Below are 23,878 nucleotides of genomic sequence, written 5' to 3' on the forward strand. Positions count from 1 at the left end.
GAATTCTGTCCCTTAACACACCCTGACTTGAATGCCTGAACTCTAAAATGCCACATCGTGGTATATGTGCTCTCTTTGTATCTGAGATCATACAGAGTTTAGACTGTGAACGACTTTCCTAAAGTCTTACACCATAGGCATACTTCCATCCTTTTGAATCTTACAACAAACAGAGCATCTCTGATTCTTAATCCGAGCCATATTTTCAGAAGCAACAAAAAGAGCCAAAATCAACATCAGTTTTTTTCAAACAGGTCAATTATCTTGCTTTTTTTGAAGTATACATCAAGCTACGGTTTGCTTTTTGCGTTTTTGCTCTTTTTTTTTCTTCCTGAGCTGTAATGACATTTTCTGAAGCAACAGCAGTGAATGAAGAGACAACCTCGGGATTTTGCACTTTTGTACGAATAACCTGAGGATTTCAGCACTGATCAATAAGACCAAATATACAATAGTCTGCTTATGTGAAAAGGTGAACAAAAGGGGGATGTCTGTCTCTATCAAGCAAATAAAATACCTTTCTCCGTAGAAGGGAGACAAAAACAGCGATCCTCCGTAAATAAATGTCACTTGTGCCCCCTGCAATGTGGGACCGTCTTGTATTACTTACCTCAAAAATTAAAACAAAAGGTTAATCAGGCACGGCCCGTACTCTTCTCAACAGTCTCCCATTCTGTTTGTTTATGCTACATCACTCTTCAGTGGCATATTGATTGTCCAAGCTAAGAGAATACCTTTCCTAAAATCAATGAAAGACATCCCAGCATGTAGTCTTTGGATTTCTTTGTCTTTATTTGATCACATTTATCTTCCTAATAAAGCTAGATAAATAAATAAAGAAAAGAAGAAAAAGAGCAAGACATTTATATTTTTAACATCTAACTAACACTGGTCTTATCTATTTGTGCTCGTCACAGTGAGCCAAGTTTGTCTCTGAACTTTCCCCTCGATATGCTTTGCAGATACAGATAAGAAAAAAAGCAAACAGACAACGACCCAATTTCAGTCAATGAGAGGTCACTTGAGAGGACCGTCATGGTGCAAGCTTTTCAGCACACCACAAGAATGTTACAAGTGACATTTTAAAGAAGATTAATACCTGTAGAGTGGCTCAAGAGCACAAAAACAAAAGCTTTCAAACAATAGTGAGAACGAAAAGAATTGGACCCACACACGGGAAACTTGTGAGGGATGAGAACTAAGCCGAATGCATGACCTGGAAGTTAAAATTGACACTGCTGGAGCTTTGCATATCTCAGAAACCCTTCACAGAGTCCAGAGACCATGAAGCTTACTGGGACTATCCTTAAACTGGAGTGCACTCATGGCAGCACAGAGACTAAACTGTTAAACAACATGATGCTGGTTCCTCTACGAGCAAATAAAACAGGTATGATGAACTTTCACCTAAATTGCTCTTGATTACAAGCATAGATCTTCAGAGTGTTGTCCACTGTCACACCAAAAGATACTGAAACTGCATAACTGAATATTAAAAAGAGATCTGCTTTGAAAATGCATCACTTTGGGGATCTAGTTTTTGCTTTTGTTTTTTATTAATTAGTCTACTTGGATCCAGCTAACCTTATTTTAATACTCGAAATTATGTCCAAGTGTGAAATGCCACAGTTTCACAGGGTCCAAGGTCCAAGTCCATATCCGGCATTGTTGCATAAAAATGTTTATGTATAAGGCATAAATTATCAAAATAGTTGCAGATTACTTTTTCCATAGGTCTACATCAGTTTACATTCTGATCTAATGTCATTCTAATTAGGACTCTGTTGAGCTGAATCAGCCCCTTTCCTTGCCAATTTAAATGAAGAAGCTTTACTACTAGGCTGCTCTTTAAATCCAGATAACTGCGAGGCAAATGTATTCTAATCTCTTAATTCAATCTAGCTGATCTTTGGCCACAGAAAGCATTTCCTTGTTAAATTGAAAATCCCTAGCTGCTTCATCTGCCTAAACTAAGTGTGCAATTTACAGACATTATAGCTGGGGGCATGTAAAATATGTGCATTAGTGCAGGAATATTACACCAAGACGGCATATTTGACGGTCAGTGCTTTTAAAGCGAGACAGTCCTGCAACAATAGGGGTAAGATGCAGTTTAGAGCAACACGGTGGGAGGCTGAGTGCCCAGTGTAAAATTAGCCAGAGGAGAGTAGTGGACTTTGGTTCTTAACTGGCTTCTAAACTGCTTTAATTAAATGGGGAATTACCTTTTACTCATGGGTACAGTGTTCCTTAGGGGTCCTTGCCATTCATATACAGCTGATATCATTACCTGTAACCCTGCTTTTATTAGCCTCACACTGTTCCTGACAGAGCTATGAAGCAATGCGAAGATGATTCTGAGGGGTTCAAAAGTGCATAATCAGCACCTTTCTGCAAATTCATCTCTTTGTACAAGGGTATTTATTTTCACGGAGGTGAAATATGATTCATTACGTGTTTCTGTTAATGGGTTAGATGGAAGTGTAACATAATTAGAATGCAGAGTACAGTTACAACTTAAATAGATGGTAATCAGAAGCTACAATCCTAAAATGAATCAAGGATGAGCTGATCGGAGTTGGTCAAAATATTCTAGGTGACCTCATAAAATACTTTTTGGCAGAATTCAAGACTTGGTTAGCTAATTGTGACAAAAATATCACATACATGTCTAATATGAAAAGATAATGAAATGGTGATATTTGTAACATAAGATGATAGCCAGAAACACACAACCACACTAATGCTTGTTTTCCAGACTGCTTCTTGTTTATTACACACTTACTCACCTTACACCAGCCAGTTGGATGGTGACTGTTTTATCACATGTAGCCTGCCCTCAGTCACAATTTGAGTTAAAACGCAAATGGAAACAGAAGCTCAGAGACAGGAAAAGCCTCTTGAACGTATAACACTGCTTCTCAAAAAATACCTTAAAGGTACATTCTGTAATCCTGACTCTTGCACAATTTATACCCAAGAGGTCAAAGGTAAGGTCTGGACAGACATGGAGGTGAAATGCAACATAACAGTGTGGTAGACACAAGGTGGTTTTCAGTGTAGTTTTCACTCTAATGTTATGGGGGGAAGAAAGGCCAAGGCAAAATTGTGTTTTCTTTCTTTCCAAGTAAAACATCTCTATTGGTAACTCACATGATCAGTGTTTACTTTAGGTATCAGCACTTTTTGAATGTAGCTTTCATTCACAGATTTACATGCAACAATAATGTAATGCAGTAATAAGTGGTTTAACATGCTTTAAGCTGGAACATTTAGATTCAGGTGAAAACATTTTAGTTGTAACCCACCACTGAAAACAAGATCATAACAGATCCTCTGTATCACATCACAAGTTTGTTCCTATCAAAGTGGAGGTTCTTTGGAGTATGGCCATCTTTCTGTTTGTGTTGTTTAGAAGCAGCTCAGAGATATTTACTTATTCATTTGTGACCAGCTAAAAAGGTTTCTTTCTTACAGTGTACGGCTATTCAAACCTTTCCTCGCAGGCATATTATCTGAATATTTTCTGCTTTCCCATAGGTTCAGTAGTGTCAGCATCCTCCTCATCCCTGTCAGGGACCGATGGCGCGAAGACTCAATGCTCCATATGTGCAGACAGAGCCACAGGTAAGCATTACGGTGCACCCAGTTGCGATGGCTGCAAGGGCTTCTTCAGGAGGAGCATTCGCAACAACCACACTTACAGCTGTAGGTGAGTACTATCATAGGGCCAGCTGATTGCTGTACAAAGCATCACAATTTTTCTATACCTAAAAAAATCACCAAAATATTAAAATGAAGTCTTTGGTTTAATGGTTTAACATACTTTGAGCTATAACATTTATATTCAGAAAGTACATAACTAGCAAATTCAAAAACATGAATAATGGAGCCTTACTTGACCTCTGCTGCTCACTCTAAAGCTGCAGATTAACCATTCAGTGCAACATTATCGGCATAAATTCTCTGAAACTCTGACTGAACTGTTTGTGGTTGAGATGAAGCTCTTATACATTACGATGCATTCGCTTCAGGTTCGACAGGCAATGCATTGTGGACAAAGACAAAAGGAACCAGTGCCGCTACTGCAGACTACGAAAGTGTTTCAAGGCCGGAATGAGAAAGGAAGGTTAGAGTTAAGATTTTCTTTTTTTTATGTAATATAACTTTCTTTTAGTCTTTAATTTGAAAAAAAATGCACTACCTACATAAAAGGTACAGCTATACCGTATTGAGAATATTTAGGAGCTCACATTTTGCTCAGTATTTTTACATTTAAACCTGTCTACTTCAATGAAAAATAAAACAATCAATATCACTTCATCAAAAAAAGCGGAAAAAAAATCTTACTTGAGAAATAGTGAACGTGTCAGTGTCAATTTCCAGGTGTGTTTACGTGGACTGTGTCTATCGTTGGCTTTATCTTTTATCGACTCCTACTGAGAAGCAAGGAGAAAGCGATGCAATCAAAGGAGCCTCGTTTCACATGAATAATTAACAAAGCTGAGCATGGCCAAATATTTGCTCTCCATTTTTCTGGACAGCAGTTGCTCACAACCCTTTGAAGTCATGGCCAGCGGTACGCTTTTAAACGTGTATTTCATTAATATGCCTGATTTGCATAACATGTTCTAATAACACTTTCAAGTACAGCTGTTGTGGGAACGGATAAGTAAAATATTGAACAAGTCTCCAGTATCGTGTTATTTTGTACTTGACCTCCGAGTAAGCCGTGTAACTGTTTACTCCAAAACTAAACTTAATTTATGTTCCACAGAAAGCTCATTTGTGACATTGTCATGCAGCACCATGTCAGTGAAGTACAGAGGGACCCTGCTGGTGCTGCTGCTGCTCCTTTTCCTCCTTTAGTTTGATTAATGTGATCCAGATTGGTTGCTGAGAGGACACCTCTGATGACTGATTACTCTGACACTTGGTTGTGTTGTCTGACTTTGTAGAGCCATTTTAGAATTAGTCTGAGGCCATCCAGATTGCCGTGTTTCTAATGACACTTGCGGATGGGTCAACAACATGTGATGACATCTTCCCTTCAAAATATAATCTTAATCAGCAAGCGCCCAAGCCTCCACATCAACTGCTACTGTCAGTAGCAAATGTAAGAAGCTGTCAAAAATAAAATGTCACATTAAAGCACATCAAACCGAAGAAAGTCTACACGGCTGGATTAAAATATTAACGTCACCAGGTTTATTTTACATTGAGATGTACTACATACTTCTTATTGGTTCCCCATACTTAATCTACTGCAACTTTATACTTACCAGTGATAAACCTTGAGTAGGATGTTGCCAGCATTAGATGAAACATAATTGTGCACCCATTCATATCACATTTCATCATCCGCTCAGCTGTTTCAGATTAAAGAATGTAACATTTACTCACTCTATACTCCTTTAAATCCTGGAATAGATACACTTAAATATGCAAACAGAAGGAAACTTAAAGAGACTCCCGGAGAATTTTATTTTTATCCAATTTGTGCCACATTTCCTGAGTATGCAGCGTTTGGCGTGGCTAATATAGCCATAAACAGCAGCTTCAGTGTCACAGGGGATAGAGGGACTCTGTTGAGATGAAGAGTAGGGCATTTCTTTCGGGATGTATTTGCTGAGGAGGCGAGTAAAAAAAAGAAAAACAGTCAAGTGCAGGACTAATGTGCGGAGATGCCAAGAAGCTTGCCTGATGGTTCTTTCCTCTCTTTAATGTCCAGCTGTTCAGAATGAGAGAGACTGCATCAACAGTCAGAGAGCCAAGGAGCAGACAGTGGGCACTTTGTCCATCAGTGTGCTGCTGCAGGCAGAGACCACTGTTCAGCAGGTAACACGCTACTGGTCTTACATGTTATGTTCTTTGGCAGAAATGAATCCTTTTTTAAAGCGTATACCACTTTTCTTCTTTTTTTATCATTTTAAAACTGATTTAAATAAAGCTAAGAGATGGAAAATTCTAAGGTTACGTGATTTGAATGAATTAATTCTGGTTCGCAGTAAGCCAAAAAGTTAACTGAATTAAACAGAAAAGGAAAATAATTTTGGTCCTTAAGTATTAAAGATTAATCTGAAGTCAAATAAATGCAAGACTGCAATCTTTCTGAGCAAAAAGATGTTAAAGCACACAGCTACTGAACAAAGTGATTCTTCTTAACTGCCCTGCACTTATGAACCATCTTTTAACCTTACAGCAGTTACAGAAAGCATTTATTTGAAGGAACATTTGGGTGCATCTCATGATTAGAGGGCAGCCACTAACACCTGAGCCACAGGTGGCCCGCTCATGTGCATATCCATGATATTTGAGCCGATGTGCTGTTTTTAAAACAGCAATTATCTAAATTCGTTTTTTAAAAGTCTGTTATAATTGTTACACTTTAAATGGAGACTAATATCCAAATTGGATGAAGTGTGCAAAAAAGAGTGTTGTCGATAACATTTCTTATACCTGTAATTTGTTAAGTGCTATGTAACAAACTGTGTTGACACAATGACTAATATGAAGAAGTAATGTGATGTTACAAAGCATAAGACTTGGTGTGCTTTAGCATTTGTTATCAGGCAGTCTTCAAGCAAGTTTTAAGTAGCACAATGTCACGTCAGACAGTGTCTCTTAGAGTGATTTCACTTGTTGTACATGTAAGAAAATAGGACTTGGCATTGTCTGCTTTTACATAGTATAGTAAGAAACTCAGTAGGACACCATGTAAGACTGCAAGTGTTTGTTATCAGGGTTTACTGCAGCATAGAGAAACTGAAATAAATCAGATGATTGGTACACTAATTACAGCAATGCAGGAATTTTGAAATGGATTGTTATGTGGTCAAACTGACCCATTATAAAAAAAAGAATGTTTGTGGTTTATCTCCTTAACCGCACACATACACTAAGGTTTACGTCCATGGTACCTGTGTTTTCTGTGAACTCAGATTATACTTTGTTTCTTTCAGTTCCCAGCACTTCTATCTCCTAGGAGCCATGACATCACCACCAAGAAGACAGCAGGCGTAGGGGAGGTGTTCGAGTCCATGAAGCAGCAACTCCTCCTGCTGGTGGAATGGGCTAAACACATCCCAGAGTTTTGTAGCCTTCCAATAGATGACAGGGTACAAAGGGGAATTAACCTTTTATACTAAACAGCTAAGATATATCTGTCCATGCCAAGTTTGACTCTTTACATTATATGAAATCTGTGTATGTGTGTTTGCAGGTAACCCTTCTACGAACCCACTCTGCAGAACATCTTATCTTAGGGGCAGCAAGACGCTCACTGCCTTACAATAATGTCATTCTTCTAGGTAGGACAGATGTGTTCTCTGTAGTATTTTGTGCATTGTAGCCTGAATGTCACACTTAAACTTCCTGGTCGTGAATGAATATCTTTTTCTTAATTGACTAGGTAATGACTTTGTGATCCCACTGAGAGGTGCAGAAGTAGAGATATCCAGAGTGGCATTCAGAATTCAAGAGGAACTGGTCAAACCTCTCAGAGAGCTGGTCATCACAGACAAAGAGTTTGCTTGCCTCCGGACGATTGTCTTCTTTGCCCCAGGTCAGTTCAGTCAGCATGTGAGAAGGTGAATGAGGTTGATTTCTGTTTGCCCTTTTCTATTGCACTGAAAAAAGGTTGATTTTTTTATGTTCTCTCTTGGTTTATTGTTCTTGCCAATTTCAGCTATAGTTTAGTCTGAGCGGTCTGAGTCCAGTATGTTTCAGAGAGATTTTCTAATATCAGGATGCGGTGGCGTTCTTGGCAGTCAGGCAGAGAGGCTGCCTGGGATAGACCGGAGGTCCAAAGGGCCTGAACTGGCAAACATATTCATCTCTGTCCAAGACAGAGATAAATACAATCAGTCATATTCTAGGTTTGATTTCAATTTTATCCACATATAGTTCGTTCAACCCTTTGCTTATTTTTTCATTTGCACTTGAAACTGTATTTTTTTAACACTCCCATCACGCCTTTCCCCTAATTATACAAAATTAGCCTTCTATAAGTAATCACATCTGTCAAATAGATAACATTCAACTGGAGAAAAAGTTTGTGAATTTGCTATATTTCTGCATAATTATGACCGAAAAACGTCAACAGACTCTCACACAAGTCCAGCTAGCTTCAACTGTTATTGGGTTTCAGCACTTGAACACCATCCTGACATTTGTTGTCTTTCTGCACCACCTACTGTGCATGTAGATTCAGTCCACAGATAGATATTTTCTGTAAAATAGTGATTGCATAACTCAGAATTCATTGCTGCATTAATTAAGGAGAGCTGTGCTGGCCCAGATACTGAAAGGCAGGTCTAATCAACAATGCTTTATAGATGGGATGGGTCTGTTTTTTCTTGCTTCAAACAGAATATTTCGTATTCAGACTAAAAATTCATATTTTAGGTAATCTATCTACAAAACATTGTTCTAACAGGATTCTGGTTTGTCTTTGTGATGATCAGTTGGGCAGTTTTTATTCAGTGCATTTCATTCTGTGAGGATTGTTGATATTATTTTTATCATTGTCTTATTGTTTCTTTTCTTCTTTTATTTACACTTTCAACTTATGGTTACCCATGCTTAGATTAAATTTGACCAAAGTGCATTTATTTAAGTGGTTCCCTTATACAATATTATATTTACATAAGACTTTCTTACCTTATATAATGCAGACTGTTCGGGACTGAAGAGTCCTCAGGTGGTTCGACATCTCCGTTTCCAGGCCCATCTTCTCTTAGAAGAAGCAACATGTGAGCAGCGAGGAAGGTTTGGGGAACTCCTGCTGATCCTGCCTCCCCTGCAGAGTGTGGCCTGGCAGATGGTTGAGACTCTTCACTTAGCACAGCTGCTTGGCGAGGCCAAAATGGACAGCCTGCTGCAGGAAATGTTGCTAGGGGAGGGAACTGAAACGGGACAAGGAGTCTGTACAGGTACAACAATCTGCTGCTGTATTTAGTTAAAGGAAATGTACAAGAAGTCTAAGGTGAGCTTCAACTGACATCAAACTTGAAGCTGAGTCATTTCCAATACACAGCAGTATATATTTACACTAACTTTGCTATTTTGTATTTTCAGTGTTTATTTTCTGTCACTCTCTCTGTGTGCTTCTGTTTGTCCTGTGCCTGCAGGAAATGGCCCTACTCAAGACCAGCAGAATGACCTGAATGCTTCACCTGCGACCTTCCCATCTGTGATCTGTCATGCTTCAATGGGTGAGTATTGACTGATCAAACCATCACTGCTAATTTAACAGCTTATTTGAGAAACTTTGATTTTGAAGCTATAGCTTTTTAGTAACGACGTAGCAGATCTTCCTACTTTTAGCGGTTTTACGACATCAGAAAAAGAAGTGTATTTACATCAGCATTTAATGGGTAACACCTGAAGCTGAAACGGAAAATAACTGATATGCACTGAATCCTCGTGTGCCATTACATTTGTGTATCTCACACAGCTCCTACAAGTGGCTTCCTTGCTGCCCACATAGACTGGCACTGAGGTGTACAGACATGGAAAATCTGCCAGCGTGCCCACAGCATACCGAAGGCACCTGTCCACACCAAGAAACCCCCTGAAAAACAACTTAACCGAGGAAACCGGGAAATGTTACAAGATCGAACCAGCAAATATACTATATATATATACTATATATACTATAATACTCACACTCAGCTGCATACATACATAAGCTACATACATGCAATTATGAATCACTACTGAGAAAATAATGTTATTGTTATCTGAGAAACAACAAAAAATAAAAAGTTTATATTTTATACAGGAACTCATGAAAAGTTGGAATAATGACATTCAACACTTTGTAATGATGAGTGCAAAAGAAAGCTAAGGCACACACTACAGTAAGTATGGTTAACTAATTGCTAACAAATTATAGCATAATACGTAGAAAGCTGAAATGCAAAATCCATCATCTGTCAGCAGAGGGCACAAAAAGCCAGTGCTTGAATATATTAGTTGGAGCTGTGGGGCTATTGTTTTATCCCAAATCAAAGCCTTGACTAATGGTGTCAACAATTTGCTGCGGAAATAATTAAAGGAGTGTGATCCCAACTGTCAAATCACTGCAAGGAAAGCAAAAGTAACAGAATATTGCCTAAAGGAAAAAAAGAATATTTAAATAAAAACGGTTAACACCATCAACCAGATACCTGTTGTACCTGTTCCTGAAAGAATTCACTTAGATGAGCAGTGAAGGTTGTTATTAGAAAGGTTTGATGTGATGAGTGATGAGGGCTCAACAGCACTGAAGCTTAGGGGCTCAGCAGTAAAACTCAGTGGCAAAATTATGGTCTGCAACCCGTTTCTTCTTTCTTGCTACCCTCATTGTTTTGTTACCTTCATCCCCACAAAGAAATCCATCCTTTCCTCTACCATGGAGGCATGGACAGCAATACTCGCAGCAGTATGTATAATCTAAACACAGTATTGACTGTTAGTTCCTTTGTCCTGAATATCTACCATATGTGCTTTCCTAAAAACTAAGTACTTACATGTTTTCTTTTAAGACAACATCAGGTCTGTGACATATTAGCCTATTCTTAGTGGAAGAATCATCAGTTTTGGAAGAAGTATATAAAACAATATGTAACTTTAATGTGGCTTGGTGTAATTCGAGAAAAAGAATTGCTTCTTCAGCAAAGACCCTGGAAATTTTCTGGAAGTTTCTATTTCCTTTACAGCAAATGCAGAACAGTGTTTGGCACAGAAGGTATGCCCCAACCACATGTTTGACGCAGAAGAAAAAGAATAAATACACTAAGAGAACCGTAAATTTACGCTAAACAAAAAAGACCTTTTTCTAACTTTTCTAACTTAAATAAATACATTTTCCTGCCTGTTTATTTTAATGGTAGAGCACAGAAAATTAAAGGAAAGTTAAAGAAAGGGGATTTTTGTGCCAAAATCATGTTCTGTCTAAAGAAAGACCTTTTTTGATGGCTGAATCAATAGATTGTGCAGTTGACTCTTTCTCTATTGCCCTGAAAAAAACAATAAACAAAATGATTGTCCGTTGCGGCAACTTTCCTCAAACTTTTCCTGAAGTTAAAAAAAAGAATAATTGGAAACATTTACATTACAAAATCTGAGGTTTCAAATTTATCTGTGTTGACCTACATTCACCAACCAGCACGTGTGGGAGAATTGAGAAACAGTTTTATCATGTATGGGAGGATATTTGGAAACAAAAAGACGAGTGGAAAAATCTCCAAATGGGCATTTTTTCTGAAAAACTGTCTGTGCAACAACACAACTCTTAAGTCAGACTCAGGTACTTTTAATGATATACGGTGCCAGCAGGACTGCTTCACTGAATATAGTCTAAATAAACTTGAGTTTTCCAAACAGACTCTGTCACAGTGTTCATCTTTGAAGGGTTCAGGTTAGGGACTGTAATTACGCAATCATATCTATTTGAACTGACAAATAATTAGACCTGGATTGTTCATTTTTCACATACTCGCCCAGCACTGACTCTCACAGCCAATCAAACAGTTAATTAGGCTTTTAAACGGGAACACAAGATAGCTGCCAAATTGGGGTCTTGTCATACTCGGGTTTCATTGTCACTGTAAAAAGGTAAGCAATGACACTGCTGTGATGTCTTTTTACTTCCCAAGGGCCTGCTGTGAGGCAGTCTATTGATCTGTCAGCTCAGCAGAGAGCGAAGTGATGCTGAAGTGTTAAAAGCTGAATACTTGCTCTCAGTTGTCAGTGTCATCCCGTACATTCACAGTGGAGGGAGTCCAGAGGCAGGGCTTTTTTTTGTCTCTGCTAAATGTTCTTTTAAAAACAATATTTAACCTCTTTAGTTTCTACATCAAAGATCAGCTGTCTCCTTTTCATGTAGGAGAGTCACAAATTTGTTGGAGCTTCTTGGATTTCTGCTGTACAAATATTGTCCTGTGTTGAATCGCCCTCTTAAAGGGCATGAAGGGCTTAATTATGACACAGTAATATTTGGTTGTGCCAGGAATTCAGAAAAAAGAAGGGAAACGATAATATCATCAAACCAAGACATGTTAACGATCATACCTTCAGCCATCCAAGTTCTAAAATTCTTTATTGAAACCACACGAATTTCCAAACTTTGATGACCTGTACCATTTGGAACAAAAGAATAGTATACAGAGTTAAGTAAGTTAAAGTAAGTTAAACTCGGATTTGTGAAAAAAATAAAAGAAAGACTGAGAAACTCTTGTGGTAAACCCCATAGTTTAAAGACAAACACATGATTACAGATTGTTAGTATTCTAAAAGTTTCAAACTCCACAGACTGATGCTAAATCTCCACCTCATGGTTGACATCCTTTGAGAATAACAGTACTACAGTAGCATTGATTTTCTGGTGGAACTCTGAATAATGTCCGAGTGGTGGAGTATGTGCAAAAGAAGAAGCCATTAAAATTTGCTGTGGATACTATGCATCTTTTTAAAAATGTAAAAAAAAAAAACCATCTGAAAATAGGGCATTTATTTACTCTCTTACAGGAGTTATATTTTGCTTAGTCAATGACAAGAACAGCTCATGGTGAAAAAAAAAGCTGCAAATGAAAGGCTTTGTTTCATCCAATCTTGTAAAGTTGCACAATGTTGGTCTACATAACAGCTTTGGGTTATATAGCTAAGAGACCAAGGAAACGGAAAAGCGACAAAACAGAAATAGTGGATCAGTCGCTGATTATTTAAAACACTAAGTACGTACTTGTCAATTGCAGGTAGCAACACTTTCTTTTTTGATAAAGCTTATAGTTAAGACTAGATCAGTTGACCCTGAACAAACCCTTAATATTGCTGCACTAGTCTCTAAGTGCTGCAGGATTTCATGTAATATACTGTGATGCACTGCACACTTCTTCTCCACTCACCTCCTTTCACTCCCTACATGTTTACATAGCTCTGCAGAATGCTGACTGTCTCCCTGCGCTCTTTCTTTCCTCATGTCTTTCTTCTTTTCTCTTTTCCCCTCACCCCTCAGCTGGTCATGGCAGATGGTTGCCTTGCCCTGATCCAGGTCCTACTGGAGTGTTTCCTTCTGTTAAAAGGGAGTTTTTCCTTCCCACCGTAGTAAAGTGCTTGCTCATAGAGGATAATTTAATTGTTGGGATTTTCTCCCAAACACTGTAAAGTACGTCCATTACGCTAAGGTGAGTGTTGGTTTGATCTGTTGACCAGTGAGTTTCAGACCTGCTGCTGCTCATACCCTGAAGATCACTTGTGTGATTTTCCATTTAGCTCCCATGCTCTCCATCTTACTAACTTCAAACAACTAAAAAAAAAATCACCTTAACTTAAATAAAACCTACACTATCATTGCCTTACATTTCTATTTCTGTCTTGTACTGAACTGTGCATTTGCCACTATTTCTAGTCATTTGCCATTATTATGTTACCATTATGGATAACAGATAGTCCTCCTTGCTACCAATAGTATTGCTTTTGCATTACAGGTGGCAGAATTTCTACATATACATCCAAAAATAAACACGACTGTTTCCCGTTAAGGCAAAGCTGCATGTGTCTTTCTATCCAGACCAGTGGGTCCACCGCCCAGATGTTTTTTCTGCCCCCCTCAGGTAGGATGAACAGACAGCAGTCTTCTTTGTATTATGTGTTTGAAGCTTGAAAGTGTTCAACCTAAATATAGCTGTACAGACAGCTGCTCCTGCTCTAGTATGAATTTCAATCAGGGATCCTGAAGGAACAGGTAGAACTGAATGTTCACTTATGGGATAAATTATTCTGTTGTTCAAAAAAAAAAAAAAACCCAACCAAACAAAAAAAAAAAAACACTCTTGCTTTGAAGTAAAAGTGATTCCTGCTGCGTCCTTCTTGAAGGGAAAATGTTGTATTTTTTTTTCCATTTGTTTTGTTTTTTAACCCTTCTTTCTTGAAATTAAATCCAAACAAAACAAAGGTTCATCCATCCCTGGAATGTAGCACTTATTGTTCTCAGGCTTGTATAGATAACCAAGGAAGAAAAAAAAAGGATCTGGTCTGTTTTTAATACTCTTACAAAGTTATATAACTGTACTCTACTGCCCAGTAAACTTTAGATTATTTAACTAACCGAGACAGACAAAAATTGCAATGTCACCATAAATCCAGAATTTAACAGTGTGCCACTCTTTGATCAGTCGTTTAAGTACAACTATAAATGGAATGGATTCTTCCTAATGCTGCACGAGGTCTGTGCTTAGTGTATTTTGGAAAAAAATGTCCTCAAATCCACCTTATCTATACCATTTTGAGTCACGGCTCTGTGTTGAATGTATAATTTTCACAAGGTTCTTAAAAATGACGAAGAAGGCTTACTGGTCCAAAATTCACAATAATAGAAACAAAGGAAACATGACTGCTGACACCACAGTACAATGGATTTAAAGATTGCCCAAAAACGTGTTTGTTCTGTAGAAGTTACGGAACACAGGCCACAGCATGCTTTCTCTGAAAGATTGATGATTTATGTAGTTTTGATAACCTGAGAAAAGGTCACTTTAAATAACCACTCACAGCAAAGGTCCAGATCCACAGTCTTCTAGATTTCCCCTCCAGGCTAAAAACTTGAAAACAGCCACACAGATGGAAGTCTCATAGTCCTGAGCAACTGAGAAAATCATTCATCTACACAAAGGCTTTATACAAAAACTCAGTGTGTCTGCTGTTTATCAGACAATATAGATCATCAGAGGCCAAAGGACAAAAAGATAATAACATACAAACCAATACAATTGGCCTTTCCCACTTACATATAAGATTTTCAAGATTGTTATAGCACCTTTATCTAGTTTTCTCATGTGAAACAGTGCGTGTAAAACACTCTTTTTCTCTTTTATACTGATTGTAAAATACTTCCTTTGAAATAGATGCTATAAACATACCCAGACTGACCTAACCTTACCTAAATAAAATGTGAACATACTACATACCTAAAATGTAGAAAAACAACTACAGAACTCATAAATAGCCATGTGTAAACCCTTACAGGGAATTATTAATTCTATCATGAATACACCACAAACTGCATAAACAAAAGGTGAACTCTGTTGTGTTTATACCCAGTTAATTACAACATATTACACTGATATTCCTGTTAAAATTTATGAGGCACAGTACTTGCAGAAGGCAGCACTTACTTGTGTTGCCTTTGAGCCCTGAATGAATGCTTGTTTAGCACATTTTCAGTATAAACTGGCTGCTACTTCTGTGTTGACCTGCTTGGTTTGTTTGGCCTGGGGAATTCTGGGCAAACGAGTTCAGACGGCGAGGGGTGACGTGGGGACGCAGGAACAGCTGTGTTTGCTAGGACAAGGCAGAGACATGTGTTTGGTTTCTCCTCTGTGTACCTCCCAAGAGCTCCACAATAGTGAAGTTTGGCCACTTGAATAAAATGCACATCCAAATTAGGGCAATCCACATAGTACACACAAAAATACAAAGAGAAAGACTTGCGATTGAGTAAAAAAAATTAAAAGTTGAAAGCTGGGTGAGAAGCAACAGGACTGGCTGTTGGCCACTGTGATGCAGGCAATCCTTGAAATCCCCTGCTTACACAGTAAGAACCAAAACTGCAACATAGGCTCATAATTTGGGTTTTTCCACTGTGAAGAAGGACACAGAAGCACAGGTCTGATCGTCCACGTGTTCTTTGTTGAGTAATGTCTTCCATGGTGTGCATTAGTTTCCAGTAATCAGTGTATCATGTACACGTACTTATATCTTGGTTTAAGAATCTGGTTACTGACAGGTGACGTCTTGAAAGTCAGATGTGACACATCAAGGATTAAAATTTTTATGGTTATGTACCGACTCAAGAACAGCTGTGTTCTTGGGAAGAAAGCACAGCCATGTTTTGGTTTTTTTGTCTTCATACCTTCCGAGAGCACTACAGCGAGAGAGAGAGACAGTGGGAGAGCACTAAAGTTGTGCAACAGACTTGCGCATTTGTGATGCATTTAGTAACCCCTCGCAGGCTGGGTTTTTCAAGTGCAAAGAAGCAAGTGCAACATGTGCAAAAAATTAATAAAACTATTGCAAAGTGTGTGTGTGTGTGTGTGTGTGTGTGTGTGTGTGTGTGTGTGTGTGTGTGTGTGTGTGTGTGTGTGTGTGTCTTCAATTATAACTTACTACTGGGTCATTGTGTCTCAGATAAATCAAACCTAACTGGCTTTTGCAATTTAATGTTTTTTTTATTACTGTGTGCTCAAATATGGGACTTTGCAGGAGTGCTGGACTTTTTTTCATCTTCATTTCTTAACAATCCAATAGTCCGACAATTTTTGATGCTTCTGTCCCAAACTACAGATCCTGATTAATTTTGATGGTAAGAACAACCGGTGAAGATTTCAAACATTGCTGCAAAAAGTGACCATTTTTCAAAAAAAATATATCTTGAAAAATTTCACAGCACATATTATATATGTTCAAACACTGTGCTGTAAACGTTGTAACAAACTTGGAGATAGCTGAGCAGGAAGTGTTCTGAAAATTGGCTGATTTGAGATGGAATTACCCTGTTAGGATCTATTAGTGAGCCATTCATGTGTTATTTATGTGTCTAGACTTTATGATGCTTTATGTGATGCAATTCACATACAGGATCCAGCAACTTCACTGCTTGTTTGCCTGCATGATGTCTGTTCTCCATCTGTATGCCTGATGACTTTAATCCTCTCTCTGTCATAACTGACTTTCAGACACCACTGCCAGTGACCAGATTGGAAGCCCTCTTAATCCAAGACATAAATTTACATGATACACTCATTTGTTGGAGCTAATGCACATTCTGAAAGACATTACAATAAGTACTAAAAGACAGATCCTCAGAAATGCGTTCGTTTATACAGTTAAAATGTTGGGTAGTAATAAATTAAGGCAAACGATTAAAGTTTCTGTGAAAGTTTCTTTGCCTTCCTGTAGCAAATATCCTGCAATAACCTTTAAATCTAGTTCACCTCTGATACCTCTTTCCCTAAACAAATATGCACAGTGTAAAACTTGATTCCACGACCTGCTTCCTTTCAGCCTGAAGCCAGCCTGAGATTTACCAATGATTTTTGGATACATAACAAGGAAAATAGCAGAAAAGCAAGACTATAAACTGCAGCTCACTTCGTCTCAGTCTTCTCTGGCACTTTTTCTGAACTCAGAGCAACATCTGGCTCAAACCTGGAACCACGTCTCTGACCTTTTAAAAGACAGCAGGTTTTCTAGCGATATAAATAATACAAAATGAGGTCCACTCAAGATTTATCTGTTCGCGCTACTTTTGTGAAAGTGTTAATATTGGAAGATTCAATCACCTGGTAAATATTAACATCACAAATGGGGAAAGTGCACTTTTTGGTACATAATGTGCCACATAAGGAAGAAAAGGACATTTTGTCTTGTGTGGAATTTCCACAAAACCAAGTGTTTTGTAAGATGTATGTTTTCCATGTGGCTCTCAAGCTGGGGACCATCCAACAGCTTAAGCTGTCAGAAGAGTCATCATCTGTGTCTTCTGTTCAAACACATTTTATTGTCGTGCGGTGAAATCATATTTGTTTAACGACTGCTCTGCTTAGATTGGGCGTATATTATTATTGCGTTTTCATTTTGTTTTGAATTAAGGCCAGTGTTTCGACTGACTTTCTGAACAATTTGTTTTTATATTTATTTGAGAAGGCAGTAGCGCCCGTGCTACAAAAGGGACTTCAAAATAAAACAGAAGTAACATTGGTAGTCTTTTACAATTCAAATTAAGTCATCTAAAAGCATACAGCGTAAAATTATTATAGTATTTTAAGCAGAAATTCATAATTAAGCACTGAGGAGGCAAAAAAGCAACCTGTTATGAAACCGTTTTTATTGTCTACTTTACATAATACACTTAGGAGAAAGGGTGGGTGGGGGTTGGACTGCGATACAACACATCTACAACTGCACAAGAGTTGCTAGCTGTAAATAAAATCTATGTGCGTTTTCCTGGAATTAAGTACAGCTGTGCGGCAATGGAAAGGAAAATGCAAGAAGACGATGAGAAACACTGAATAAAACAGACAAAGTGGGACAACGTAAGCAGAAAAATGTGTTTGTCATCTGTGGCTCAAATTAGCATGTGTGTGGCTAAAATGCCTGTTTTGGGGGTGTTTTTTATTAGTTTTCCACGGTTTTAACTATTTATCTCTGGTACATTTAGTGCCAAGGGTTGATATGAATAACAAGGCAGAGCTAAAAGCCTGTTTGCAGACAAACTAGTTAATAAAAGTGTGCAGAAAATTAAGCACACATGTTACTCAGAAACAGAGGTGTGCTATAAATTAGAAGTACCCAAAAGGTTTGTTTTCTTTTTCAAACTAACATCCAGCGTAACGGTTACCTAAAATGATTTGAGATTAAACAAGTTGAAAAAGAAAACTTTTTAAGCTCCCAGATGACATGACTCATTTCTACATTTATATTTGTCCAAGGTCATTTTGGACAATAATTTAAATCTGGAGAAATCTTTTGGATTTCGGAGCGAAATATAGTGCAAAACTATGAACATGAACATTTTTGACCAGTATGCTCCAGCAAGGAGCAGCCTCCTAGAGTGACATCCTAGATAAAAGTATTTGTTTCAATTCAATTCAGTATTACTTATATAACGCCAAATCACAACAGTGCCTTAAGGCGCTTTAAAAGGTACAGTGAGGTTTAAAATTTATTGGACAAATAAATGTTTGTAGTTTTGCTTCTATACATCAACACAGTGGATATTTTTATTTTATAGATTTTCACTGCTGTTTTAAATATGAAGCCCACAGAGGTGTCAGTACGAGTGAGGGAGGCCATCATTAGTCTAAATAAATGAATCAATAAATCCACCCGAAAGACAGCGAAAACTTTGGAAGTGTCCAAAAATCTGATATTGTACATTCCTAAAAACATAAATGCAGCAGCCATCCCAGCAACACCAGAAGGTCTGAAAGACCACAGACAGTGTTGGGAAGGTTACTTTTAAAATGTATTCCACTACAGATTAGAGATTACATGCTCCAAAATGTATTTTGTAACATATTTAACATTTAAGTGTGTGTGTGTGTGGGGGGGGGGGGGATGTGTGTATCCATGACCGTTTCTGTTAATGAGAGTGCGGGGAATGAGTGGGAGGGTGGGGTGGGCTGCTTTTAACCATGTAAAGCACTTTGTGCTACAGTTTGTTTTGTATGAAAAGTGCTTTATAAATAAAGATTGATTGATTGATTGATATTCCGTTACGTTACTCAATGAGAGTAACGTATTCTGAATACTTTGGATTACTTAATATATGATCATGCTTTTTACAACTACATGAATGTCCTATTGCTGTGTGATTTATTACTATTACTGAAGGTCCGTGGCTCCGAACCGTAGTAAAGGGACCTCTGGCTAATACGTCGGGTTCGTGTCGGGCTCGTAGCCGAAAACTAGCTTTACTTTGTTGTCTGGGTCAACTTTGCTAGCGAGAGACAGAGAGAGGCGTTGAAAGGCTGCTCCAACGGAACTTATTGAAAACACGAACACGGTGTACAGTCGAGTCTTAATAGCTTACTTACAACTGGGCTGGTCAGGCACTCTTCTTGGCTGCAGTGGTTATTATTATATTTACATGCTTCCAGCTCCAGTTTCTACGGTGGCCCCTAGAGACAAAGCACGTACAAACTCCAGAACACTTGCAAACTTGTCTCTAGGGGCCACCGTAAGTTTCTGCTCGGTGACAACTCGTACTTTTCCTTTTTTTTCTCCCTCCCTCGCTCACAGACACATAACGGGTATGGCAGTCCATTCTCCCTGCAGCACGGACTACATTGCCCATCAGGCTACATGCTTTAGGGCTATGTCTGTAGCATTCTGCCTATTAACTTAGCACAACAACAACAAAAAGGCGCTCTCTCACCCAGGAAACACACAGTCGCAGAGAGAGCGTCACCCTGTAACTATGGCAACCGTAACGCTGCCGCCTGGAATAACAACATAGCTGTCAAACAAAACCCAAACAGTCAGACCCGCGACAATATGAAACAGGAAAATACTGCCGTGTAATCCATTTATTTCAACAAAGTAACTGTATTCTAAATACCACCTTTTTAAACTGTAACTGTAACAGAATACAGTTACTCATATTTTGTATTTTAAATACGTAACGGCGGTACATGTATTCCGTTACTCCCCAACACTGACCACAGAAGACTGAGCTGAAGAGCACGATGAGAGCATTTTTTTTTTTTTTTTTTTTTTTGCATGGTTAAGAAAAACAATTTCACAACATTTAAACAATCACAAGGAGGTCGGCATAACAAAGTCTACAATCACAGGAAGCTTTCATTACTGTAAATACAGAGGGTTTACATGAAGGTGCAAAACACTCAAAAACAAGGCCAAATTAGACTTTGCCAGAAAACATCAAACAAGAGCCTGCACGGTTCTTTGGACAGATGGAACCAATATTAACTTGTACCGGAATGATGGGAGGAGAAAAGTATGGAGAAGCACAGAACGAGCTCATGATCTGAAGCATGCTGCATGTCAAACATGTGCATGTTTGGTTGGCAGTGGAACATCACCACTAGTCTTTATGGAAGCAGCAGGATGAACTGGGAAGTGTACAGGGCTGTGCCTCTGAAAATAGGAGACTGTGTATAAAAATGTCTGTAATTTCTAAACAGTTCATGCAGAATTTTTATAAAATCATTTGAATTAAAGCTGAAAGTCTTTAATTCAAGTGATTCAAAGTACAGAGGGAAAATTACAAAACATTCTATGTTGTCCAGTAAATTATAGTAGTAAATTGCAAGAGGCAGAGACTGGACTTCCTCCAGAGTCGGGGCATTGGTGATGGTAGAACAAAAATGAGGAGATGGCTTATAGAAGCTTTGAAAACATGTAACTTAAAGAGGAGAGGCTCAAAGAACAGGAGCAGATAAATTATGGGACAATAACAGCCATACTAAAAACAGAAAGAAATGTATCTGACAGTGTTTGAAAATTAGATGAAGAACAGCAAGCATGGCCTATATTTCCACATTGTTTATAAACTCTTATCACTGTGACTACAGTCTCGTGAGGCTTCTGGTCATCATCTCTAAGGACATACCCACTTTCTTCTGGGCAGTGGTGTCCAAGTGCAACAAACACACTCTGCAGCTGGGGATTAATTATTTCTAATCCTTCAGATTTCTCAGCCCGCCATCTTTTTCAATTTTTTTAATTATTGTTTTTCGTGTGTTTGTATTTTTTAATTTACGCCATCACTGCCCTAAAGTTCACATCTACCCCCAGAATCAGGAGAACTACTTCTTTTCCTACATGATTCACTGAATCTAGAAAGCAAAAACTGCACATAGAGGAATCATCATAACCTCAACCCTGAAATATTTTTTATTTTTTAGTAAGTTCATTCCCAAAACCCCACTATCTCCCTACGTATGGTTGTCTCAACACCCATACGTAGTTCACTTGCAAACAGAGCAATGAACTTGCTATAATAATTTGTGACCATAAAATACAGAACGGAAAAAATAAACATTTCTGGTTTGTGTTTTATACCACGATAACATAATGGAGGACTCTCGTGCATGTTAAGTAAAGTCCAGATACAACTAGAGAAAACATTCCTATAGAGTGAAAACTGTTCAAACAAATTGTGCATAATTACACAAAGCAAAGCAAATCCAACATACATTAATCAAGCTGTCTGAAGCTAATGTGTAATACTAAAGTATAAGCTAAAAATAGAAAACATACAGAAAACATTTCCCAGTGACTCCCAAAATAGAACAGGAGAATTTTACAGTCTATAATAAAAATGAGATAATTCTTAAATACACTACTAACAAAAAAATAATAATTTCTTTGCATCACCCTACAATCATGGAAAAGGCCACCAATGAGCAACACGGCCTTTTCTGTCTGGGAACCCAACCTTTCCCAGAGCCCCATACAGTACCACTGGGCACGAGGCAGCTTAGAAGGGATTTTCAGAGTCTAATATAATAAACTCACTACCACAAGCTGGGACCTGGACAGTGAGGCCTCAGCTGACATTTGTCTTGGCATGAATAGACACTGCCAACATTAGCGCAAACTGCCTGCTGACATCAGTTACATGGGAAAAGTGGCCTCAGGGCTTTCTCTGAGATGCTGTTGATTCCGCTCTGTGCAAACCACTATTAATGAAGCAGGACTGGCATTAGAGTTATTTACAATGTTGCAGCACTGGAGGATTTACATGCATCATAAGTGACTGACTCTCGTAGTGTTAGACACAAATCCTTAAAAATAAATAAATAACTGCCAAATCAAATATATGCCATATCTGGAGTGGAAACTTGATCTGATTTTATAAAATACAAAAAAAAACAAGGGTATCCATGTGCCAACACCAAAAGTGTATATTAATGCAATGTACAGCACATCCAGACTGTCTGTTATATAATCTGCTTGGAGTCCTGCTTGGTCAAGTGTGATGGATCCATTACATCTGCATTGTGTACTATACCGAGCGCCCTATAAGTATGGCCTCAACTTATGGCATTAGGTTGAGGTTGGTTAGAGGTAGAAGATTAATTTTTCTCTGAATCATAAAAGGTCAAATGATTGTGGGGATACTTTTCCTTTTCCGGTGGAGTAAGAGCTACTCTAGCTCATCAAAGTCCTTTTGTCTTCCACTCGTAAAAAGAGCCTGACAAATGCAAGAGGTGCTAGAGTGGAGATTTATCACCACCCGTATGTTCCTTCACATAGCTGGGCAGCAGTGGAGTTGTATAAAATTAAACTGAAAATAAACCCTAAGATCACATATCCAACTTAGGGTAATGATATTTAAGCGTGCAATGCTCCTAATAGCAATGTTGCAATTATAATTTTGTGAGTGAAACTCATCTGGCAGTGCAAGTTTTTCTTGTACTTGCTGCACTGCAGGAAGCTCATTAGATCCCTTAACAGTGATGTGCAACTGCAGTCGTGTAAATAACATATCCAGGGTATTTAGCATTTTGTTTCCATTTAACTTTCACAAAATAAATAATTGCTTTCAGCTCACCCTACACCCAGTTTCGCTTCTGTATTTACAGCGGGGGAAGTGTTTATATGTTCTTTTATCATTGCTGCCAATGACTGGACAGACGAGGAGACCACAGAAGGCGAAGGTCAGTTTCATCCAAACTCTCGGAGCCTCTCAAAGAACACTTGAGCAAACCAGAGGTTGACCGAAGCATCGTATTCCTTCCTGCTCTTCTGTGAAACACTGGTTGTGTTCTTATGCAAACTTACTGAGGATAGAGCTGTTTAAACAGATAATAACACTGGCCTCAAGTCTTGTTTACTTCTGAGTAACTTTCCACTTGTCTCGCTGCTCCTCTCAGAACAAAGTGCCAACGCACTCATTGAATTCATATGTTCACCAAACTGGCTGGGTAACAGCAAGTGGAAGAGTTACAAAAGGAGCAGTGGTCCATTAGTAGCATGTGATTATGTGTCCACTGTGTGATGCTGGTAAGCAAAACCTGACTCTGAGGTTCAAAGATCCTTTTGTGATGAAATCTATAAAACACTGTCTTTACACTGTTTTACTAACAGCAGGATTGTGTAATACTTTCACACATTTTATTGGACCAATATTGGAATAACGGGAATTGTTTTGAGTGTTGTTGTGCAGAGAAGGTCTTTTATTAAACTTCAACATTTAGAACTCCTTGGGTCTTTGTTTTCAGTATTATGTTTATGAATTTTATGATGTAAAGGATGATTTTGGGCCAAATTCTCAGTTTCCACAAGGCTGGAATGTATCATTGCCTTTATCTTTAAGTTTTGTTATGTATACTTAAAATCTTAAAATCATCTATGATAACTGCAT

The 23,878-nt window shown here is 38.3% G+C and overlaps 1 protein-coding gene across 1 annotated transcript; it reads left to right on the forward strand.

Annotated features, from left to right (window-relative positions):
- Positions 1 to 1,284: 1,284 nt before the first annotated feature.
- On the forward strand, positions 1,285 to 9,226 carry hnf4b (hepatic nuclear factor 4, beta). Its single transcript, XM_063470324.1, has 9 exons — positions 1,285 to 1,390; positions 3,547 to 3,712; positions 4,035 to 4,129; positions 5,732 to 5,838; positions 6,963 to 7,118; positions 7,223 to 7,310; positions 7,412 to 7,564; positions 8,676 to 8,936; positions 9,117 to 9,226. The coding sequence occupies exons 1-9, from the start codon at positions 1,285 to 1,287 to the stop codon at positions 9,224 to 9,226; spliced, it is 1,242 nt and encodes a 413-aa protein (XP_063326394.1).
- Positions 9,227 to 23,878: the final 14,652 nt, after the last annotated feature.

The sequence above is a fragment of the Pelmatolapia mariae genome, linkage group LG1 (assembly GCF_036321145.2).
Source record: "Pelmatolapia mariae isolate MD_Pm_ZW linkage group LG1, Pm_UMD_F_2, whole genome shotgun sequence".
Taxonomy (NCBI): Eukaryota; Metazoa; Chordata; class Actinopteri; order Cichliformes; family Cichlidae; genus Pelmatolapia; species Pelmatolapia mariae.